This window comes from Salvelinus sp. IW2-2015, linkage group LG20, assembly GCF_002910315.2.
Source record: "Salvelinus sp. IW2-2015 linkage group LG20, ASM291031v2, whole genome shotgun sequence".
NCBI classification, from domain to species: domain Eukaryota; kingdom Metazoa; phylum Chordata; class Actinopteri; order Salmoniformes; family Salmonidae; genus Salvelinus; species Salvelinus sp. IW2-2015.
Window position 1 is genome coordinate 65851407 of NC_036860.1, and position 18725 is coordinate 65870131.

The following is an 18725-nucleotide window of genomic DNA, read 5'->3' on the forward strand; positions in this document are numbered from 1 at the left end:
TAAACCAGGTTGAAGTGAAGCTCCGCGGTAGCAGTGTGCTAAAGTCCCAGGTTGAAGTGAATGGCTTCCCTGTACCGCAGTGCAAACCAGGTTGAAGTGAAGCTTCCCTGTAGCCAGTGCCCTAAACCCAAGGGGAAGCTCACTCTTCTCTTACTCCTGGTTGATTGTTTTTTGAAACAAAAGCTAGGTGAAGTTACACTGCATCAGACATGTGCCTGAAGTTGTCATGCCCTACACCTTCAACCTTAGGTTTAGCACTGCTACAGGGAAGCTTCACTTCAACCTGGTTTAGCACTGCTACAGGGAAGCTTCACTTCAAACCTGGTTTAGCACTGCTACAGGGAAAACAGTACTGTAGCAATGAGGTTTGTGCAGTAAGCTATAGGCCCAATACATTATCACTGTATATTGGCTAGGCTTGAATTGCCCTGCCAATGTTGTTTTTCGCAGGACATTCTAAAATTATATTTCAACATTTTAGGTATACGATCAGACTGGTAATAGATAATTTGATGTATTACTTGTGAGGCACAGCTGAGTGACATAATAATTATATATATATTTTGTACTGTACTGATGGCCTGTATCTGATGGTCAGTCTGAGGGGAAGGAGGCTCTCACCTAACTCACCATCCCTCCGCTAAGAAAAGGAGACATAGTCTTCCAGCTGATGGTGAAACTCAAGTAGCGCTGCATTATTTCTGTCTCATGCACCAATTCATGTTGTTACTCCTATGACCAGAGAAAGTGAAATATTCCTTGATATTGAAAAAGACAAGCTGCTAATAATAACAACGCTTTGCTACTCCTTCATTACAGCTGCAGTGCTGGTTGTATTCCTTCATTACAGCTGCAGTGCTGGTTGTATTCCTTCATTACAGCTGCAGTGCTGGTTGATATTCCTTCATGTACAGCTGCAGTGCGCGGTTGATTTTCATTACAGCTGCAGTGCTGGTTGTATTCCTTCATTACAGCTGGCAGTGCTGGTTGATTCCTTCATTACAGCTGCAGTGCTGTTATTCCTTCATTACAGCTGCAGTGCGGTTGTATTCCTTCATTACAGCTGCAGTGCCGGTTGTATTCCTTCATTACAGCTGCAGTGCGGTTGTATTCCTTCATTACAGCTGCAGTGCGGTTGTATTCCTTCATTACAGCTGCAGTGCTGGTTGTATCTCTTATTACAGCTGCAGTGCTGGTTTTATTCCTTCATACAGCTGCAGTGCTGGGTGTAGATTCCTTATTACAGCTGGCGGTGCCGGTTGTATTTCCTTTCATTTATCACGCATGCTGGCGGTTGTATTCCCTTCATTAAGAGTGCAGTGCGTGTTGTAATCTTCGTTCATTATCAGCTGTGCAGTGCTTGGTTGTAGTTCCTCATTAAGCTGCTAGGCCGGTTATTCCTTTCATGTTACTAGTGCAAGTGCGTTGTATTCCTTCATTACAGCTGCATGCCGTTGTTTATTCCTTCATTACAGCTGCAGTGGCCGGTTGTATTTCCGTTCATTACAGCTGATGCCGTGGTATTCCTTCATGACAGCCTGCAGTGCCGTTGATTCCTTCATTACAGCTGCAGTCCGGTGGTATTCCTCATTACAGCTGCAGTGCCGTTGTATTCCTTCATTACAGCTGCAGTGCTGGTTGTATTCATTCATTACAGCTGCAGTGCTGGTTGTAGCGTGAGTGGAAGTAGGGAGAACGCACATTTTATGGTTTATAAAAGTGTTGAACAAAGTGTTGACGTTGCTGAATAACAACTTAAACATGAACTTAGTTGTAAAAACAGCAGCTCTTTGCTGTATTCATCGAGTCTCTCGAGTCATGGTTTTAAGTGTTTTGAAATCTCACAGTATCAACTTTGCTGTGCGTTCGAAGCTTCTTTTTACAGCCTATGGCTCGAGGAAACTGCAGACACGGTAAGCTGAGCTATCTGATTGGCCAGCGGTAGGCCTATAGGGGCACTTGATTTGGTCTCTGGGCCTGCCGGGTACGTGGAGTTCCACCTTCAGACACATGAAAAGGTTCAAAATGGAAACACTTTTCCTTTCCGGCACTAGGGCTGCGGAATCATGTGCACCTACCGCCAACAGCGCRAAACAAAAAAATGAAATAGGAACGCAAGACTTTATCATTGTTTTTGACAGAAATGTTTGGTGATCGACTATGAATGCCTTGGAGATCGACCACTGAACTAAAGAGACTTTCAGTTCATCTATTCAGCTGACAATTGCTCAAGACAAATATAAACATAATCTTCTCAAATAAGACAAATATTTTTCAGACATAACAGTACATTTTACACATTAAAAGTGGTTCAGTTGGAATGCAATTAATCGGAATACTGTATGTAGAAAACAGCATTTGATATAAAACAATCAATTGATGTTATCCCTGATGTTATCATTACATACGTTTGCTGTGCATTGAGGCACATATACAGCATGCTGCTTAAAGGGAGTCAGTGGAACTGCATGGAAAATAGTGTGACTATTCATCAAACAAAAAAAAGAACATTTACGGTTTTATTGCCAACAGTCATACAGAATGATGATAACTCATACAACCAAAGACTAAATCTGTAAACATTGTTTGGACTCATTTCTTTGTTTTTTTTTATTTTTTTACTTGTTCCAAAATGTGTTTTTGTGGTCCTTCTGACAAAAAGACTCATCATATTCAGAATTTGGAAACTAGAGAGAGAGAGAGAGAGAGAGAGAGAAAAACGTTGAATCTCAAGCAGCAACACTCAAGCAGTACTGCGAAACACAACTCTTAGAATGCGTCCCAAATGGCACCCTATTCTCTATAGTGCAATACTTTTAACCAGGGCCCCCTGGTCAAAAGTAGTGCTTTATATAAGGATTAGGGTGCCAATGGGACGCACACTAATGAACGGCAGGGCATGCCCATGAAGAAGTTCCAGCTATTGCACTTTGAAGAAGAAAAACACCATTGGTACAAATAAAAGGCACATTTTCATCAACAGAAATCTGAAAAAGCCATGTTGTAGTGTGACTCCCTACTGTATACATGGGGATGTTGAGTTGACTCACAATTCTTTGTTGAGCTAACATAACATTATTTATGCCAAGCTATTACTGTGATGGTGTAAGATTGATTCATGTAAGATTATTTGATTATTTGTTTAAAAGTTTGAATAACATGCGTGGACCTCCAGTCAGGATTTGTCCCTAAGAGTTTTGGGAATCTATTCTTCAATTTGGTCCTTTCCAAAAAGTCACTGTACAGATCTGCCAAAKAAAATGTATTACTATTCTATTTTGTCTGTTCATCAACTGCCACAAAAGCWGTGGGCTGTCTGGAAATGTACACAATCTAGACTAAAATTACACGAAGCTGCTTTAGGCTAGACAGCAACTGTATCATATTTTGATGGGGAGGTTATCATAACATTGGTATGATCCCCTTTAAAAATCAGAGTAAGACTTATTTAAAGACAGTTGTGAGAGTAGATCCARGTACACTTCCTCTTCCTGCAAAATACAGGCAGCCTACAGTATCATAAATAACTGTCTTCTTGTCATTCAAATTAACTGGAAACACAGGTTCTGTTTCGGTTCAATCCTATACACATCATTATCTAACAGTGAAACGCATCAGTGTCCCGTTTGTGTCACAGGTTTTGTTAATGGTCATATTATTCAGTTTCTGTACTTATGCACGAACGTGAGGCTAAAACAAGCTTCTCCTCCCAATGGCTGTTTTACCTATGCAATTACTGTAAAAAATAAAAAAAATAAAAAAAATCTAAATACGAATTGTAAATTATTTAATGTATAGATTTCAAGTGGTTGAATTTAAATAAGTTGTACCATAAAACTCCAATATTCATTATTTTTTATTTTATTACAATGTTATTACAATAGTTATATAACAAATCCGTAACATATGCTATATAACATGATAAATATAATTGAACTATTCCTAGTTATGTAAATTCAGTCTAAATGCATAGGTAAAAGGCCAATTTAACGGTTCTATCAGTCAGTTTTTCTGTACTTGATGACGATTCTGTGATGTCAATAGACCTATCGAAATCCATACATTGCGAAATGAGAATTAATTTATCATCAATATTGTTACACAAGAGAAAGTGATCTAATATCCGTATTATCTAATTAAGAGTGCGCGCTAGGTGAAATGGAGAGGATTTGTCTAAACCTCCCGTCGGTATAGTGATTTACGTRAAAACACGTTGGTGAATTGGTCTCAATACAGTTAACACAGATCATCTTTTAAACTTCTGACTGTGCTATACATTTGTGATAATAATTTGTCAAATAATACACTTTTAAAAGTCCACTATAAAGCCATAAACGCTAGAAATGATGTGAAGAATATTAATTTGCATGATCGAAGCTCCAAACTAGTTGACTTACTACACACCCAGTTTAAAGAAGGATCCAGAAACCAATTATGAAATAATATTTTGAAAAGCAATAAATAGTTTTTTTTTTTTTTTTTTTTTTTTTACAGTGTGAGCATACACAAGTACCTCCCAAGGGGGCAAGGAGAGAGGATGCAAGGAATCAAGGGAGTACAACTGAGATTCACCCAGTATCTTTAAAGCCATGTTGACAGCACTATGAGGTGCCAAAGGTTGCGACCCCTGACCCCAACACACTGTGACTACTGTAAAGCAAAACACATTCACGTCTTTAGTTCTTATAAAGCAGATTCATTTTAGCCTGGTCACAGACCCATTTGTGCTGTCTTAGCAACTCCTATGGGCTATGGTCATTGTCCCACCCTCAGGTATTGGCAAGACATCACAAACAGGTCTGGGAAACAGGATAGATTCATTAGTAACCRCAAGGGAAGATGTCGTCGCGCTATAGCTGCGATAAAGGACAAATAATCCTAAAATAGTTTCAATATAAACAACAGCATTTTCAAATAGTTGTTCTCCTCTATGTAACTCCTACTTACCAATGACTGTGTAAATCTGGTTGTGCTTGATAGACAAAACTAAAATTCAGGGTTTTATTCGAAAATACTATTTTCTTTCCCCTCTTTGATGTCGATTTGCGCTTCGTCATCTAAACTACTAACAGTTGTTTTTCTTTGTTTTTAAAACACCAAATCAACATATATGTCCCAAATGCACCTATATGTCTTCTCAAAAATATAGCATTTCAATCACCACAACAAAATAATAACAGTTCTATAAATATTTTTTATATCAGCAAACCTTCTTCTTTTTCGTCCTCCTTTTTGTMGCCCGGGAGTTTGCTCAGCTTCCAAGACACTGTCATCATCGTTAAGTAACCTTTTTTCAACAATAATATATTCTCTATTTTCATCTTCAAGTTTCAGGTTTTCAGGAGGGATTGGAGGTTTAAGTTTCAGAACTCCATCTCCCATCAGGTTTAGTGAGTGGATCGTCACTATTTCCTGTTGCCCACAGGCTGCTTCAGACAAAGTTCACTTCCTGCAGACACTATGGGCAAGCTGTTGTCACGGTGATGGCCTATCAGGTGACTGATGCTGTCAAATATGTGATCTTTTGTCCGCACCTTTTCAAAAGATACAAAGATATTTAAAAAAATATTTAAAAAAGTGAGTGAGTGACATGGGGGATAATATGAATATTATTTACAGGTAAACATATTTCTCTCTCTAGCATACTGTATTTCTCTCTCTCTCTCTCTTTGTCTCACAATTACTTACCCACTGGGCACACACTAGTTGAATAAATGTTGTTTCCACATAATTTCAACAAAATTACGTTGACCCAATGAGGAATAGATGTTGAATTGACCTCTGTGCCCAGTGGGTATTCACTCAATCACTCACCCTTTCTCTTATTCGCCTTTTCACACCCGCTTCTCCCTCCCTACTCACCGTGCCCTCAGGATTCACCAGCAGTAGGTGTTTGGCCAGTCCATTGTGCATGCCCGTCAGTACGTACGACCCAGGGTTGGTGGTGCTCTTCCTAACCAGGAAGTCTCCGTCATCTACCAGTAGTTTCTCTGCGTCTCGTCGGCTCATCTCTCCGTGGTACCAGGCCTGGCCTTCCAGCTCCTCCTGGGCCTTGAAGGCAGCAGAGCGCACCAACAAGGGGCTGGAGTTATCCACAGATCCAGCCTTGTGAAGGGCAGGGACCGCTGACTGGGTCAGGATGGCATCCTCAAAAGGCTCTGTGGTGYTGGGATAATACATGTAAGCAGGAAGCACAATATGGTGAAAATAGGCCTATGCAGGTACAAAGGGGAGCATGGACAATGTAAGTTGTGTAATGTATGTRACACCATTGCATTGTTGAATACTAGTTTCTGATTGGCRTGAAAAGCATTCTATAGCGTGCATTATTTAAGTGAAGAAGAAGCCYGTGTTTGGTGGATATATTGGCATGGGTGTTGTTAGGCCCGAGACAAAGTTCAAGTAACAGACACATCTCAACATCAACTGTTCAGAGGAGCGTGAATCGGGCCTTCATGGTCGAATTGCTGCAAAGAAATCGCTACTAAAGGACACCAACGCGTCGTGGAACACACCTTCCACGCCGTTCATACATTTCTTTTAGAACGCATAGCCCCTGGTTGATTATAACTTCCATAATGTATGGTGAGATGTGTTACTATGCTATATGTCTATGTAGTCATACATTAACACTTCCCTAGTTTTATTCCTGGAGATAATTTCACTATGTGTAGGCACTCGGTAGTAATTGAAATATTATTCAGTAAATTGTTCACATACTGTAAAGGAGGAGGAAGAACCTGGATAAAGGAACCTATTATAACCAAGATGTCACCTCATCCCCCGCCTCCATTAAAACACACATGGTTCTTCATTCACCTCTACGCTATATTCATAAGGAGCAACGTGGCATACATGTCATTTGTTTGACAGATATATCATCTATATCTGAATAACATGCAGTTTACATGTAACCCTCAAGTTGGGGGGGGGATTGTGGGAAGCCACGACAATCATAGTGTCTACAGCACAGGAGGCTGCTGAGGGGAGGACGGCTCATAATTATGGCAAGYACAGAGCTAATGGAATGGCATCAAATACATGGAAACCGTGGAAACCGTGTGTTTGATAACACTCCACTTATTCTGTTCCAGCCATTACCACGAGCCCATCCTCCCAAATTAAGGTTCCACCAGCCTCCTGTGGTCTACAGTGATATCTCCCTTTTGTCTTGGACCTGACACAATGTAATTATAGCACAAAGCAACCCCCTGGAAACAATAGCCAGATCACCTCTATAATTATAATCATGTCTCGTGGTTGGACTAGTGTTATTACTGTTAACAATTAGCGATTAGTGGTAAGGTTCTTCTTATACAGCACACGCGTCAAACTCATTCCATGGAGGGCCGAGTGTCTACGGGTTTTCGGTCCACCCTTGTACTTGATTGATGAATTAATGTCACTAATTAGTAAGGAACTCCCCTCCCCTGGTTGTCTAGGTCTTAATTGAAAGGAAGAAACAAAAACCCGCAGACACTCGGCCCTCCATGGATTGAGTTTGACACCCCTGTTATACAGGTTCAATAGGAATTATGCTAGTGTTATTAGCATAAACATTTTAGCAGTGAGTTTCTTCTTTTTATAAGTATGTTCAGCCGGTCCTAAATCACCCCCTATCCATCCCCCTTGTTCCCTTACACCTCTATGTTAGTATGTCTAAGGATAAGTATAAGCAATTGTCCGTGGGGCGACGCACAATTGGCATAGCGTCGTCCGGGTTAGGGAGGGTTTGGCCGGTAGGGAGGGTTTGGCCGGTAGGGATATCCTTGTCTCAGTATGTAAAAAAAAAAAAAGTAATAAAATGTATGCACTCTACTGTAAGTCGCTCTGGATAAGAGCGTCTGCTAAATGACTAAAATGTAAAATGTAAATGTGGTAAAGCTTCAGATCTGTAAACATTGAAGGGCTAGGGCCAAGGGGAGGGGTAGAAATCGTAATAGGACCGGATCATTGGATAGGATTATGCTAGTGTTAACAGCAATTAGCGTTTAGCAGTTAGTATCTTCTTCTTGTCGATGTTGAATGGGAATATTGTAGTGTAATTAGCGATTCGCGGTTAGTTTCTTCTTCTCATAGATGTTGAATAGGAATATGCTAGAGTTATTAGCATTAGCCATGTCAGCGTTGGGTTAGTTTCTTCTTCTCATAGATGTTGAATAGGAATATGCTAGAGTTATTAGCATTAGCCATGTCAGCGTTGGGTTAGTTCTTCTTACTCATGTCAAACAGGTCTTTCCTGGGACTGTCTTTTGCTACGCCTGCTGCCCCCTCTGCCATGCTGTACAATAATGTGAATATTGCTGACAGGCAAACATATCTCTCTCTCTTGTTACTGTTAGCAATAAGCAGTTAGAGGTAGGTATTCTTACTCATGTCGAACAGGTCTTTCCTGGGACTGTCTTTGGCTGCTGTGCCCGCTGCCCCTCCTGCTGCCATGCTGTCCTGTTCAGCCTGCAGGGCTGCCAGCACCTGGGCGTCGATCTGCTGGGTGTTCACGTACGTAGGCACATCCCCCGTTTTTGGTACTGTACTCTTCCCCTCGGGCAGACTGTAGATGTCACATGATCCTAGACATCAAAGCAAAAGTTAAAAACAAGAAAGACTAATTTATATTTTCTGTCGTCTGAAAAGAAAATAGACAATAAAGAGTCTTTCTCTTCTTACCTGGGGGGAGTTATGAGTTAGTAGAAACGAGCGATGCATATCTTTCACTTTCAAGACGATTAGATACGTATCGATGGGCTTTGACACCATACACGAATGATATGTATCTAGATAAATGGGCTCTGACACCATACACGAATGATACGTATCTAAACTCAGCAAAAAAAGAAACGTCCCTTTTCAGGACCCTGTCTTTTAAAAATCCAAATAACTTCACAGATCTTCATTGTAAAGGGTTTAAACGCTGTTTCCCATGCTTGTTCAATGAKCAATTAATGAACATGCACCTGTGGAACGGTCGTTAAGACACTAACAGCTTACAGACGGTAGGCAATTAAGGTCACAGTTATGAAAACTTAGAACACTAAAGAGGCCTTTCTACTCACTCTGAAAAACACCAAAAGAAAGATGCCCAGGGTCCCTGCTCATCTGCGTGAACGTGCCTTAGGCATGCTGCAAGGAGGTATGAGGACTGCAGATGTGGCCAGGGCAATAAATTGCAATGTCCGTACTGTGAGACGCCTAAGACAGCGCTACAGGGAGACAGMACGGACAGCTGATRGTCCTCGCAGTGGCAGACCACGTGTAACAACACCTGCACAGGAACGGTACATCCGAACATCACACCTGCGGGACAGGTACAGGATGGCAACAACAACTGCCCAGGTTACACCAGGAACGCACAATCCCTCCATCATGCTCAGACTGTCCGCAATAGGCTGAGAGAGGCTGGACTGAGGGCTTGTAGGCCTGTTGTAAGGCAGGTCCTCACCAGACATCCCCGGCAAATAGGTCGCCTATGGGCACAAACCCACCGTCGCTGGACCAGACAGGACTGGCAGACAGGACTAGTCTTCACTGACGAGTCTCMGTTTTGTCTCACATGGGGTGATGGTCAGATTTGTGTTTATCGTTGAAGGAATGAGCCTTACACCGAGGCCTGTACTCTGGAGTGGGATCGATTTGGAGGTTAAGGGTCTGTCATGGTCTGGGGCGGTGTGTCACAGCATCATCGGACTGAGCTTGTTGTCATTGCAGGCAATCTCAACGCTGTGCGTTACAGGGAAGACATCCTCCTCCCTCATGTGGTACCCTTCCTGCAGGCTCATCCTGACATGACCCTTCAGCATGACAATGCCACCAGCCATACTACTCGTTCTGTGCGTGATTTCCTGCAATACAGGAATGTCAGTGTTCTGCCATGGCCAGTGAAGAGCCCGGATCTCAATCCCATTGAGCACATCTGGGACCTGTTGGGTGAGGGCAAGGGCCATTCCCCCCAGAAATGTCCGGGAACTTGCAGGTGGCTAGGGGGAAGAGTGGGGTAACATCTCACAGCAAGAACTGGCAAATCTGGTGCAGTCCATGAGGAGGAGATGCACTGCAGTACTTAATGCAGCTGGTTGACACAACAGATACTGCCTATTACTTTAAATTTGACCCCCCCCTTTGTTATGGAACACATTATTCCGTGTCTATTAGTCACATCTCTGTTGAACTTGTTCAGTTTAAGTCTCAGTTGTTGAATCTTGTTATGTTCATACAAATATTTACACATGTTAAGTTTGCTGAAAACAAACGCAGTTGACAGTGAGAGGACGTTTCTTTTTTTGCTGAGTTTAGATGCATCCGATACGATACATGAACGACACGTTTTAGTTTGAAACGATTCGGTGCCGATTCTATTTGATTAGAGTAACGAAACGATTTGGTTCGATGCGATACGATTCAATGCACACATTTATTGAATAAACACATTCATTTTCCATTCTAAATTCAAATCTGCTGCTGATGGAGCTCATGAGCTGGGCCACTCTAAGCTGGATCTGTCTGAGCTGACTTGTGTGTGTGTGTGTCAAGGTTTCCCTTAGCCGGTAATAGCCGGCTTTTGACCGATAAAAAAATAGAAAAGCTGATAAATAAAATTGGTGCAGGCCAATTGTCTGGGAAAAGAAGAAAAAACACCATTGTGAAGTAACGCTTTTTAGCCTCTTCATTGATGGAAATACCAGTCGATGGAAATGCATTTGACTGGTCATGTTTATCCATCTATAGGTTCATTTGCATCATTTAGTGTACTTAATTTGGCACTTGTGTACAGTATATTCGTTATGTATTGTATCACATGCGTACAGCATACAGATACAGTCTTTGAGCGTAAAATCTCTCAGACAGCGCGAGAGCTGCTGCTGCAACATCTCAAACAGTGTCACGATCGTCGTAAGAACATTCGGACCAAACCGCAGCGTGATATGGGTTCCACATATTTATTGAAGTGAAACGCACAAAACAATAAAAGAGCAAACTACACGTGAAGCTATGGAGTACTGCACAGGCAATACACATATACAAATCCCACAAAACCCTGTTGGGGGAAATGGCTGCCTAAATATGATCCCCAATCAGAGCACACGAGCAAATCTGCCTCTGATTGGGCAACCATACCCAGGCAACAGACATAACAACCTAAGATACCCACCTAGGTCTCACACCCCCGACTATTACCAAAATAGAGAATAAAAAGGCTCTCTATGGTAGGGCGTGACAGTACCCCAGGTGCGGACTCCGGCGCAGAACCTGACTTACTATAAGTGGGGATCGGGTGGGTGGCATCTAGCGTCGGTGGCAGCTCCGCGTGGCGGGGGCCATCGATGTACCCAGTCAGCAACGGTACTAGCGGGACCGACAGCACTGTGCGGGACGAAGACCGCTCATCTCCGGAATACTGCGCCCGAATGGGAGGCGGGCTGGCATTGGACCGCATCGCGTCGCCGCTGGAGACGCGGGCACTCGGTGCATAAGCAGGCTCCCGGCCATGGAGCTGGGGTCTGCCGCCGTGGCCTGGACTGGCCCCGGCGCAGAGGAGGCTCCGCGCTTGGAGTGGTGCTGTGTCGCCGTGCCGCGTGGATGTGATACCGGCGCTGAGGAAGGCTCCGGCCATGGGCTGACTGGACACCTGAATACCCGGGATCTGGCGCAGCGGCGCAAGGAAAGGCTCTGTTCTGGAGTCTGACTGGGACACCGTGCCTGGACTGGGCACCGGCGGCAGAGGAAGCCTTGGAGCTGGGCTGGGTAGCTGCCTGGCCCCGGGCACGTGGATACTGGGGCGCTGAGGAAGGCCCCGGGCATGGAGCTGCACCTGGGAAGCTCCGTACGCCGGACTCTGGCCCCAGCTGAGATGGAAGTTCCTGGCCATGGAGCGCGGGACTGGCGCACGTGCTGGACGTCGGGCACCGCGCAGAGAAAGGCTTCCTGCTTGGAGCGGGACTGGGACGTGCTCTGGACTGGAGCATCTGGCGCAGAGGAAGGCTCCTGCCATGGAGCAGGGACTGGGGAGGCCGCACTCGGAAGCGCCTGAGTGCGTGGCGCCGGCCACAGTTGACTACCGGACTCGGTGACACGCTCTTCAGGGCGAGTGCGAGCGAGCTGGCACAGGACGTACCGGACTCGGGAGGCGCAAGTCTGGAGGCCTTGATGCGGTGGGGGCCGGTCAACAGTCGACTGGACTGGTGCACGCTCTTCAGGGTGAGTGCGAGGAGCAGGCACAGGACGTACCAGACTGGGGAGGCGCACTGGAGGCCTGATGCATGGGGCCGGCACAGGTTGCACCGGACTGGTGACACGCTCTTCAGGGAGAGTGCGGGAAGCTGGCACAGGACGTACCGGACTGGGGAGGCGCACTGGAGGCCTGATGCGTGGAGCCGGCACAGTTTTAACCAGACTGCTAGCACGCTCCTCAGGATGAGTACGGAGAGCTGACTCAGGTGGCATCAAACAGATAACACGCTCCTTAGGGCGAATGTCATGCATCATACACCAACACAACAACTCCCTCCGTTCACTCTCCTCCAATTTCTCCCTCTTCTCCCAGACTGGCTCTGGTTCACTCCCCGGCTCCGCCGACCACGCCTTGTGCCCCCCCCCCCCCAAAAAAAAGAAATGTGGGTTGTTTTTTGGGCTTTCTTTGTGGCCGCGAACCCCGGCGTCGTCGCTGTCCTCCCTTCTCTCCTTGCGTCTGCCGCCAAGGAAGGCTTTCATCTCCTGCCAAGATTTCATCCCAAGTCCAGGATATCTTCTCCTCCTTGATCTCCTCCCAAGCCCAGGATACCTTCTCCTCCTGGGCACGCTACTTGGTACTGTTGTGGTGGGATCTTCTGTCACGCTCCTTGTTGTAAGCATACTCGGACCAAAGCGCAGCGTGATATGGGTTCCACATCTTTTAATTCGTGAAACGCACAAAAAAAACATAATAAGGAGCAAACGACACTTGAAGCTATGGAGTGCTCACAGGCAACTACACATAAACAAGATCCCACAAAACACAGTGGGGAAATGGCTGCCTAAATATGATCCCCGATCAGAGAGAACGACAAACAGCTGCCTCTGATTGATAACCATACCAGGCCAACATAGACATAAACAACCTAGGTTACCCACCCTAGTCACACCCCGACCTAACCAAAATAGAGAATAAAAAGGCTCTCTATGGTCAGGGCGTGACAAACAGCAAATGCAACGGAAGGCAAGTTACACACCACTTTGCAATGAGCTGGAGGCAGTATGCATTTTGAAAACATATACTTAACTGTTTGAAACCTGAAAGTTTTACTACATATTATGAGGCATGTCTTACCTTGCTTCAAACTAGCATAGTAGCCTAAAAATCAGACCATATCTGTGGAGCGCAATTATTTTTTATATAACTTGTAATAACAGCAAATGCAAACAGCGTGGATGAGTCTCTGTATCAGCATGGATGAGTCTCTGCATCAGCATGGATGAGTCTCTGTATCAGCATGGATGAGTCTCTGCATCAGCCTGAGAGAGAAACGGCCGCACCGTGGCAATGTTCCTCAGGTGGTAAAGAGCTATTTTGGTCCTAAGATTATGTTTAGTTAAATTTAACTGGGACCGATACGTAATGGTCAATCGTAATGGTGAGCGAGAGAGACTGTGAGACAGAGAGAGAGCAAGAGACAGAGACAGAGAAAGACAGACAGAGAGAGAGAGACAGCGATAGACAAACAGAAAAAAAAGAGAGAGATTGTGAAAGATATCCAAAGAGAGAGAGAGAAAGAGAGACCAGAGACAGATAGATCCTCTTTTACCCTGTTGGACGAGTATCCCAGTAGGCCTCCTGTCCGATCCCCAGATCTCGCCACAGTGTCTACCCTGGTAGTAAGTCTGGTCCACCCCAGCCCCTGGGGCCTGCTGCTCGAGGGACAGACACAGGAACAACAACAGAACGAGTCAGAGAAAAATAAAGATAAAAAACAGCAACTCTTCTGCAAGGTCTGTATTCCTTCCTTCCTCTGTCAGCAGTATCCATCTCATTCATGATTGGGAAGCAAATCAAATCCCAGAGGCTAACAGGATGTATTTCTAGACTGTGGTGACGTATGTAGGCCCTGGGTGCCTTAGGAACAGGTAGCATGGATGAGGTAGGAAAGATAAGGTAGGATGGATGAGATAGATGTGGATGAGGTAGGATGGATGATGAGGTAGGTGTGGATGAGGTTGATGTAGATGAGGTAGGATGGATGAGGTAGACTCTGGATGAGGTAAGATGGATGAGGTTGGTGTGGATGAGGTTGGTGTGGATGAGGTAGGATGGATGAGGTTGGTGTGGATGAGGTAGGATGGATGAGGTAGGATAGACGAGGTAGGTGTGGATGCGGTAGGATGGATTATGTAGGTGTGGATGAGGTAGGATGGATGAGGTTGGTGTAGATGAGGTAGGATGGATTAGGTAGGTGTGGATGAGGTTGGTGTGGATGAGGTAGGATGGATTAGGTAGGTGTGGATGAGGTAGGATAGACGAGGTAGGTGTGGATGCGGTAGGATGGATTAGGTAGGTGTAGATGAGGTAGGATGGATACGGTTGGTGTGGATGAGGTTGGATGGATGAGGTTGGTGTGGATGAGGTTGGGTGGATGAGGTTGGATAGATGAGGTTGGTGTAGATGAGGTAAGTGTGGAATGGACATCCTGGGAATTATATTTCTAACTGGTGATGACGTACGTACACATCATGTTGATTTGCGGTACTGTGTGGCTCAGTTGGTGCAACGCCCACGAAGCCAAGATAGTGAGTTCATGTCCCGCAGTGATCACATAAAACAGTCACTGTTCAAAACTGTGTTGAACTCTTTGCATAAAAGCAACTGCTAAGTGGTATATATTATTATAGCTAGGTGGATGGTGAGGTAGGTGGTTGAGGTACGACCAGGTTTTCTGTGTCTCAGTCTGGTTGGTTGGTCCGGCCTAGCCTGATATTTATGAACCATCCAGGGGGCATATCTTATTATGATATTACTATAGGGAGGTGGATGAGGTAGAATTGTATATATTTTTTTATATATATWTTTTTTACCTTTATTTAACTCGGCAAGTCAGTTAAGAACAAATTCTTAWTTACAATGACGGCCTACCCCGGCAAAACCTGCGACAATTGTGCAGCGCCCTATAAGACTCCCAATCACGGCTGGATGTGATACAGCCTGGATTCGAACCAGGAACTGTAGTGACACCTCTGGCACTGAGATGCAGTGCCTTAGACCGCTGCTCCACTCGGGAGCCCTAAAGTGTAGCACTCTGTACTGGCTGTTGCTGCTGCATATGGTGAGATGTGGCGAGGGAACTGTCCTGTACCTCAGCCTGGATGCTCTGGCCTAGCCGGGTGTCTATGAACCCTCCAGGTGGTGGCATCTTTCCGGGGATATTGTTGTAGTATGGATGTTCAGCAGGCTCCTCCTCCTCCTCCTCTGTCCAGACTGACTCCATATTCAGAACCCTGTCATCACACAGAGGGTTGATCAGCTGTGAATTCCTGCTCACTAGAAAGCAGGATTAATATGTGCATCGTGAAGCTCTTCCTGCAGACATTACAGCATATGTCTAGCAGGGAGGATGATAAGGACGTACAACATATGTCTAGCAGGGAGGATGATAAGGACGTACAACATATGTCTAGGCAGGAGGTGGGAAGGACGTACAGCATAGTGTCTAGCAGTGGTGATGATAAGGACGTACACACATATTGTATAGCAGGGGTAGGATAAGACGTACAACATTGCTAGCAGGGTGATGATAAGGACGACGAACTATATGTCTACAGGGGCTAGGACGACAATATCTAGGGGAAAAGGGACGTACAAATATGTCTAGCAGGTAATGATAAAGGACGTCACAACACATATGGTCTAGCGAGAGGCAGGGTTAAAATTTCTACCAGGATTTAAGGACGTTATAACTAACTACATGATGTAGACTAAATGTAGCAGGGGGAAGAGATAGGACGACATATGCTTAGGAGAGAGGCGTACAACATTCATGTCTAGCAGGGAGATAGAGTTGACCGTACAATGCGCTCGGGCGCCGTCGCCGCGGGCCCGCGCGCCGCGCCGCGGCGCGGAGGGCCGGCGCGCGCTGCTGTCAGGCCAGCGTAGAGGATGATAAGGACGTGTACACATATGTCTACGGCGGAGTGAGTGATAAGGTACATCAGTACAGTAAATGATGCGTACATATCTAGCAGGGTGGATGATAAGACTAAAATCATGTCTAGCAGGGTGGATGATGAAGGACGTACAACAGTGACTGTCTAGCAGTGGGATGACTAAGACGTACAACATAATGTTCTAGCAGGGTGGATGATGAAGGTACGTACAACATGTTCTCAGAGGCAGGGATGATAAGGACGTTTACACATTTTCTTAGCAGGCAGTGAATGATGAAGGACGTACACATATCTCTAGCAGGGGTGATGATAAGGACAGTACAGCATTATGTCTAGCAGGAGGATATAAGGACGCCGTACACATGATGTCTAGCAGGGTGGTTTTATGATAAGGACGTACACACATAATGTCTAGCAGGGTGAATGATAAGGACGTACAACATATGTCAGCAGGCGTGAATGAATAAGGACGCTACAGCATATGTCTAGCAGGGTGAATATAAGGACGTACAACATATGTCTAGCAGGGTGAATGATTAAGGACGTACAACATATGTCTAGCAGGGTGGATGATAAGGACGCTACAACATATGTTCTAGCAGGGCGGATGAATAAGACGTACAACATATGTCTAGCAGGGTGAATGATAAGGACGTACAACATATGTCTAGCAGGGTGAATGATAAGGACGTACAACATATGTCTAGCAGGGTGGGATGATAAGGACGTACAACATATGTCTAGCAGGGTGGATGATAAGGACGTACAACATATGTCTAGCAGGTGAATGAAAGGACGACAACATATGGCTAGCAGGGCACACACACAACACACACAAAACATAGGAAATGATGTCATAGTTACTGTCCGCCTCATAGATGGCAGATGGGCTCACCTGTCGTGTACAGAGTCATCTTTGCTGAGGACACTGGAGGTACTGCTGGAAACGGAGGTCAAAGCTGCCTGGCCGATGTGCTGATCACATCCTGGGCCAGACCATCACCAACAACTCCAGAATTGACACGCTAGGATAGGAGAGGAAGGGTGCCAGAGGTAACTGACAGCAGGAAGAAAGGTGTAAGAAAGAAGAAGAAGAAGAAGAAGAAGAAGAAGAAGAAGAAGAAGAAGAAGAAGGGAAATACAGGAAGGGCCTACCTCTTCGGTTGACAGGATCTTTTGCTACATAGGCAACATAATGAGTCGTGTCCTGGACCAAGGAAAGGAAAAATAGTCAATGGTGAACAGAGACGTCAAAGGGAAAGTCAACCATACATCGACATCTACAGCAGTCCTAAGGAGAGTCTGCATACTAATGTATAGATGTGTTAAGACACTGGATTGACATGAGTGATACACAAAATAAACCGATATGGGGCGGCAGATAGCCTAGTGGTTAGAGCATTGGGCCAGTAACAGAAAGGTTGCTGGATTGAATCCCTGAGCTGACAAGGTAAAAAATCTGTCGTTCTGCCCCCTGAACAAGGCAGTTAACCCACTGTTCCCCGGTAGGCCCATCACTGTAAATAAGAATTTGTTCTTAACTGACTTGCCGAGTTAAATATAAAAGATAAACATCTATCTGCCCATATTAGAGACTTGGATGAGTCTCGTGATTGTCTCAGCCATAATCTACAGTCAGATTCATTCAACAGATAAAACATGGCTCCATAAATCTTTCTGTTTTTCCCCTTGTGTTTGTGATCCACATTTTCCATAAGCTCTCTCCCACTGTAAATAAGAATTTGTTCTTAACTGACTTGCCTAGTTAAATAAAGGTTAAAATAAAGGTTAAAATCAAAAAATGGTTCTTACTGGATCACTCACTGTATCTCCTCCTGATGCAAAGGAAATGGACTGCATATGATGATTGGCTATGATCTGGCAGAGGCACACACATTGATCAGGACATCAAATAAACACTGTAGCCTAACTGTTCTTGACATCTCTTACAGAAAGATATTTTCTTAAACTAAAGGGAACTTTACATTGTTTGTAAACTSACCTGTTTGGAGTCTGGGGTCATCAGGTTGAGGCTGCTGGTGGAGATATTCAAGTTGATGCTCATCCCAGCAAACTGGAGGTTACTCTTCCCCAGGATACTGGACAGGGCTTTAGATGGAGGCTGGGGGGAGAGAAGAGAGGCAGGTAGGAGATGAGTTGTACATCCTACACAAATAGAGCAATAATAATATTAATAATAATAATACATTTTGTTTGTCATTTTATTCAAAAACCCAAAGTGCGAGGACAGTGAAGCAGCTGCTATACTATGATAGTCTACAGCAGCTGTCACCAACCTTTTCTGAGTCAAGATCACTTTCTGAGTCAAAATGCATGTCGAGATCTACCYCTCTGATTTTTTATTAGCATGACTTTAAAAAAAGTAAGCCTATGCAACATTAACCAATTAAAAACATTACTGTAGCAATGAGGTTWGTTCAGTAAGCTATAGGCCTAATACATTATCACCCTACTGTCTTTGCCTGAATTCACCTACCAATGCATTGTTGTTCKGGACATTTWWWWAAAWWTATATCTCAAAATTTGAGGTAGGCTATATGATCACACCGGTAATAGATCCATTGTTGTATTACTTGTGA

General features: G+C 44.6%; 1 protein-coding gene across 1 annotated transcript in view; it reads right to left on the bottom strand.

Annotated features, from left to right (window-relative positions):
- Positions 1-2505: 2505 nt before the first annotated feature.
- Positions 2506-18725, bottom strand: part of shc3 (SHC (Src homology 2 domain containing) transforming protein 3) — a 34032-nt gene continuing 17812 nt past the window's right edge. Inside the window, 12 exon segments of the mRNA XM_070449572.1 lie at positions 2506-5534; positions 5863-6158; positions 8373-8570; positions 13776-13878; positions 15318-15459; positions 17021-17047; positions 17049-17086; positions 17088-17129; positions 17131-17150; positions 17281-17332; positions 17950-18003; positions 18128-18247. Of these exon segments, the coding sequence (XP_070305673.1) occupies positions 5406-5534; positions 5863-6158; positions 8373-8570; positions 13776-13878; positions 15318-15459; positions 17021-17047; positions 17049-17086; positions 17088-17129; positions 17131-17150; positions 17281-17332; positions 17950-18003; positions 18128-18247 (1221 nt within the window). The 3' untranslated portion in view covers positions 2506-5405.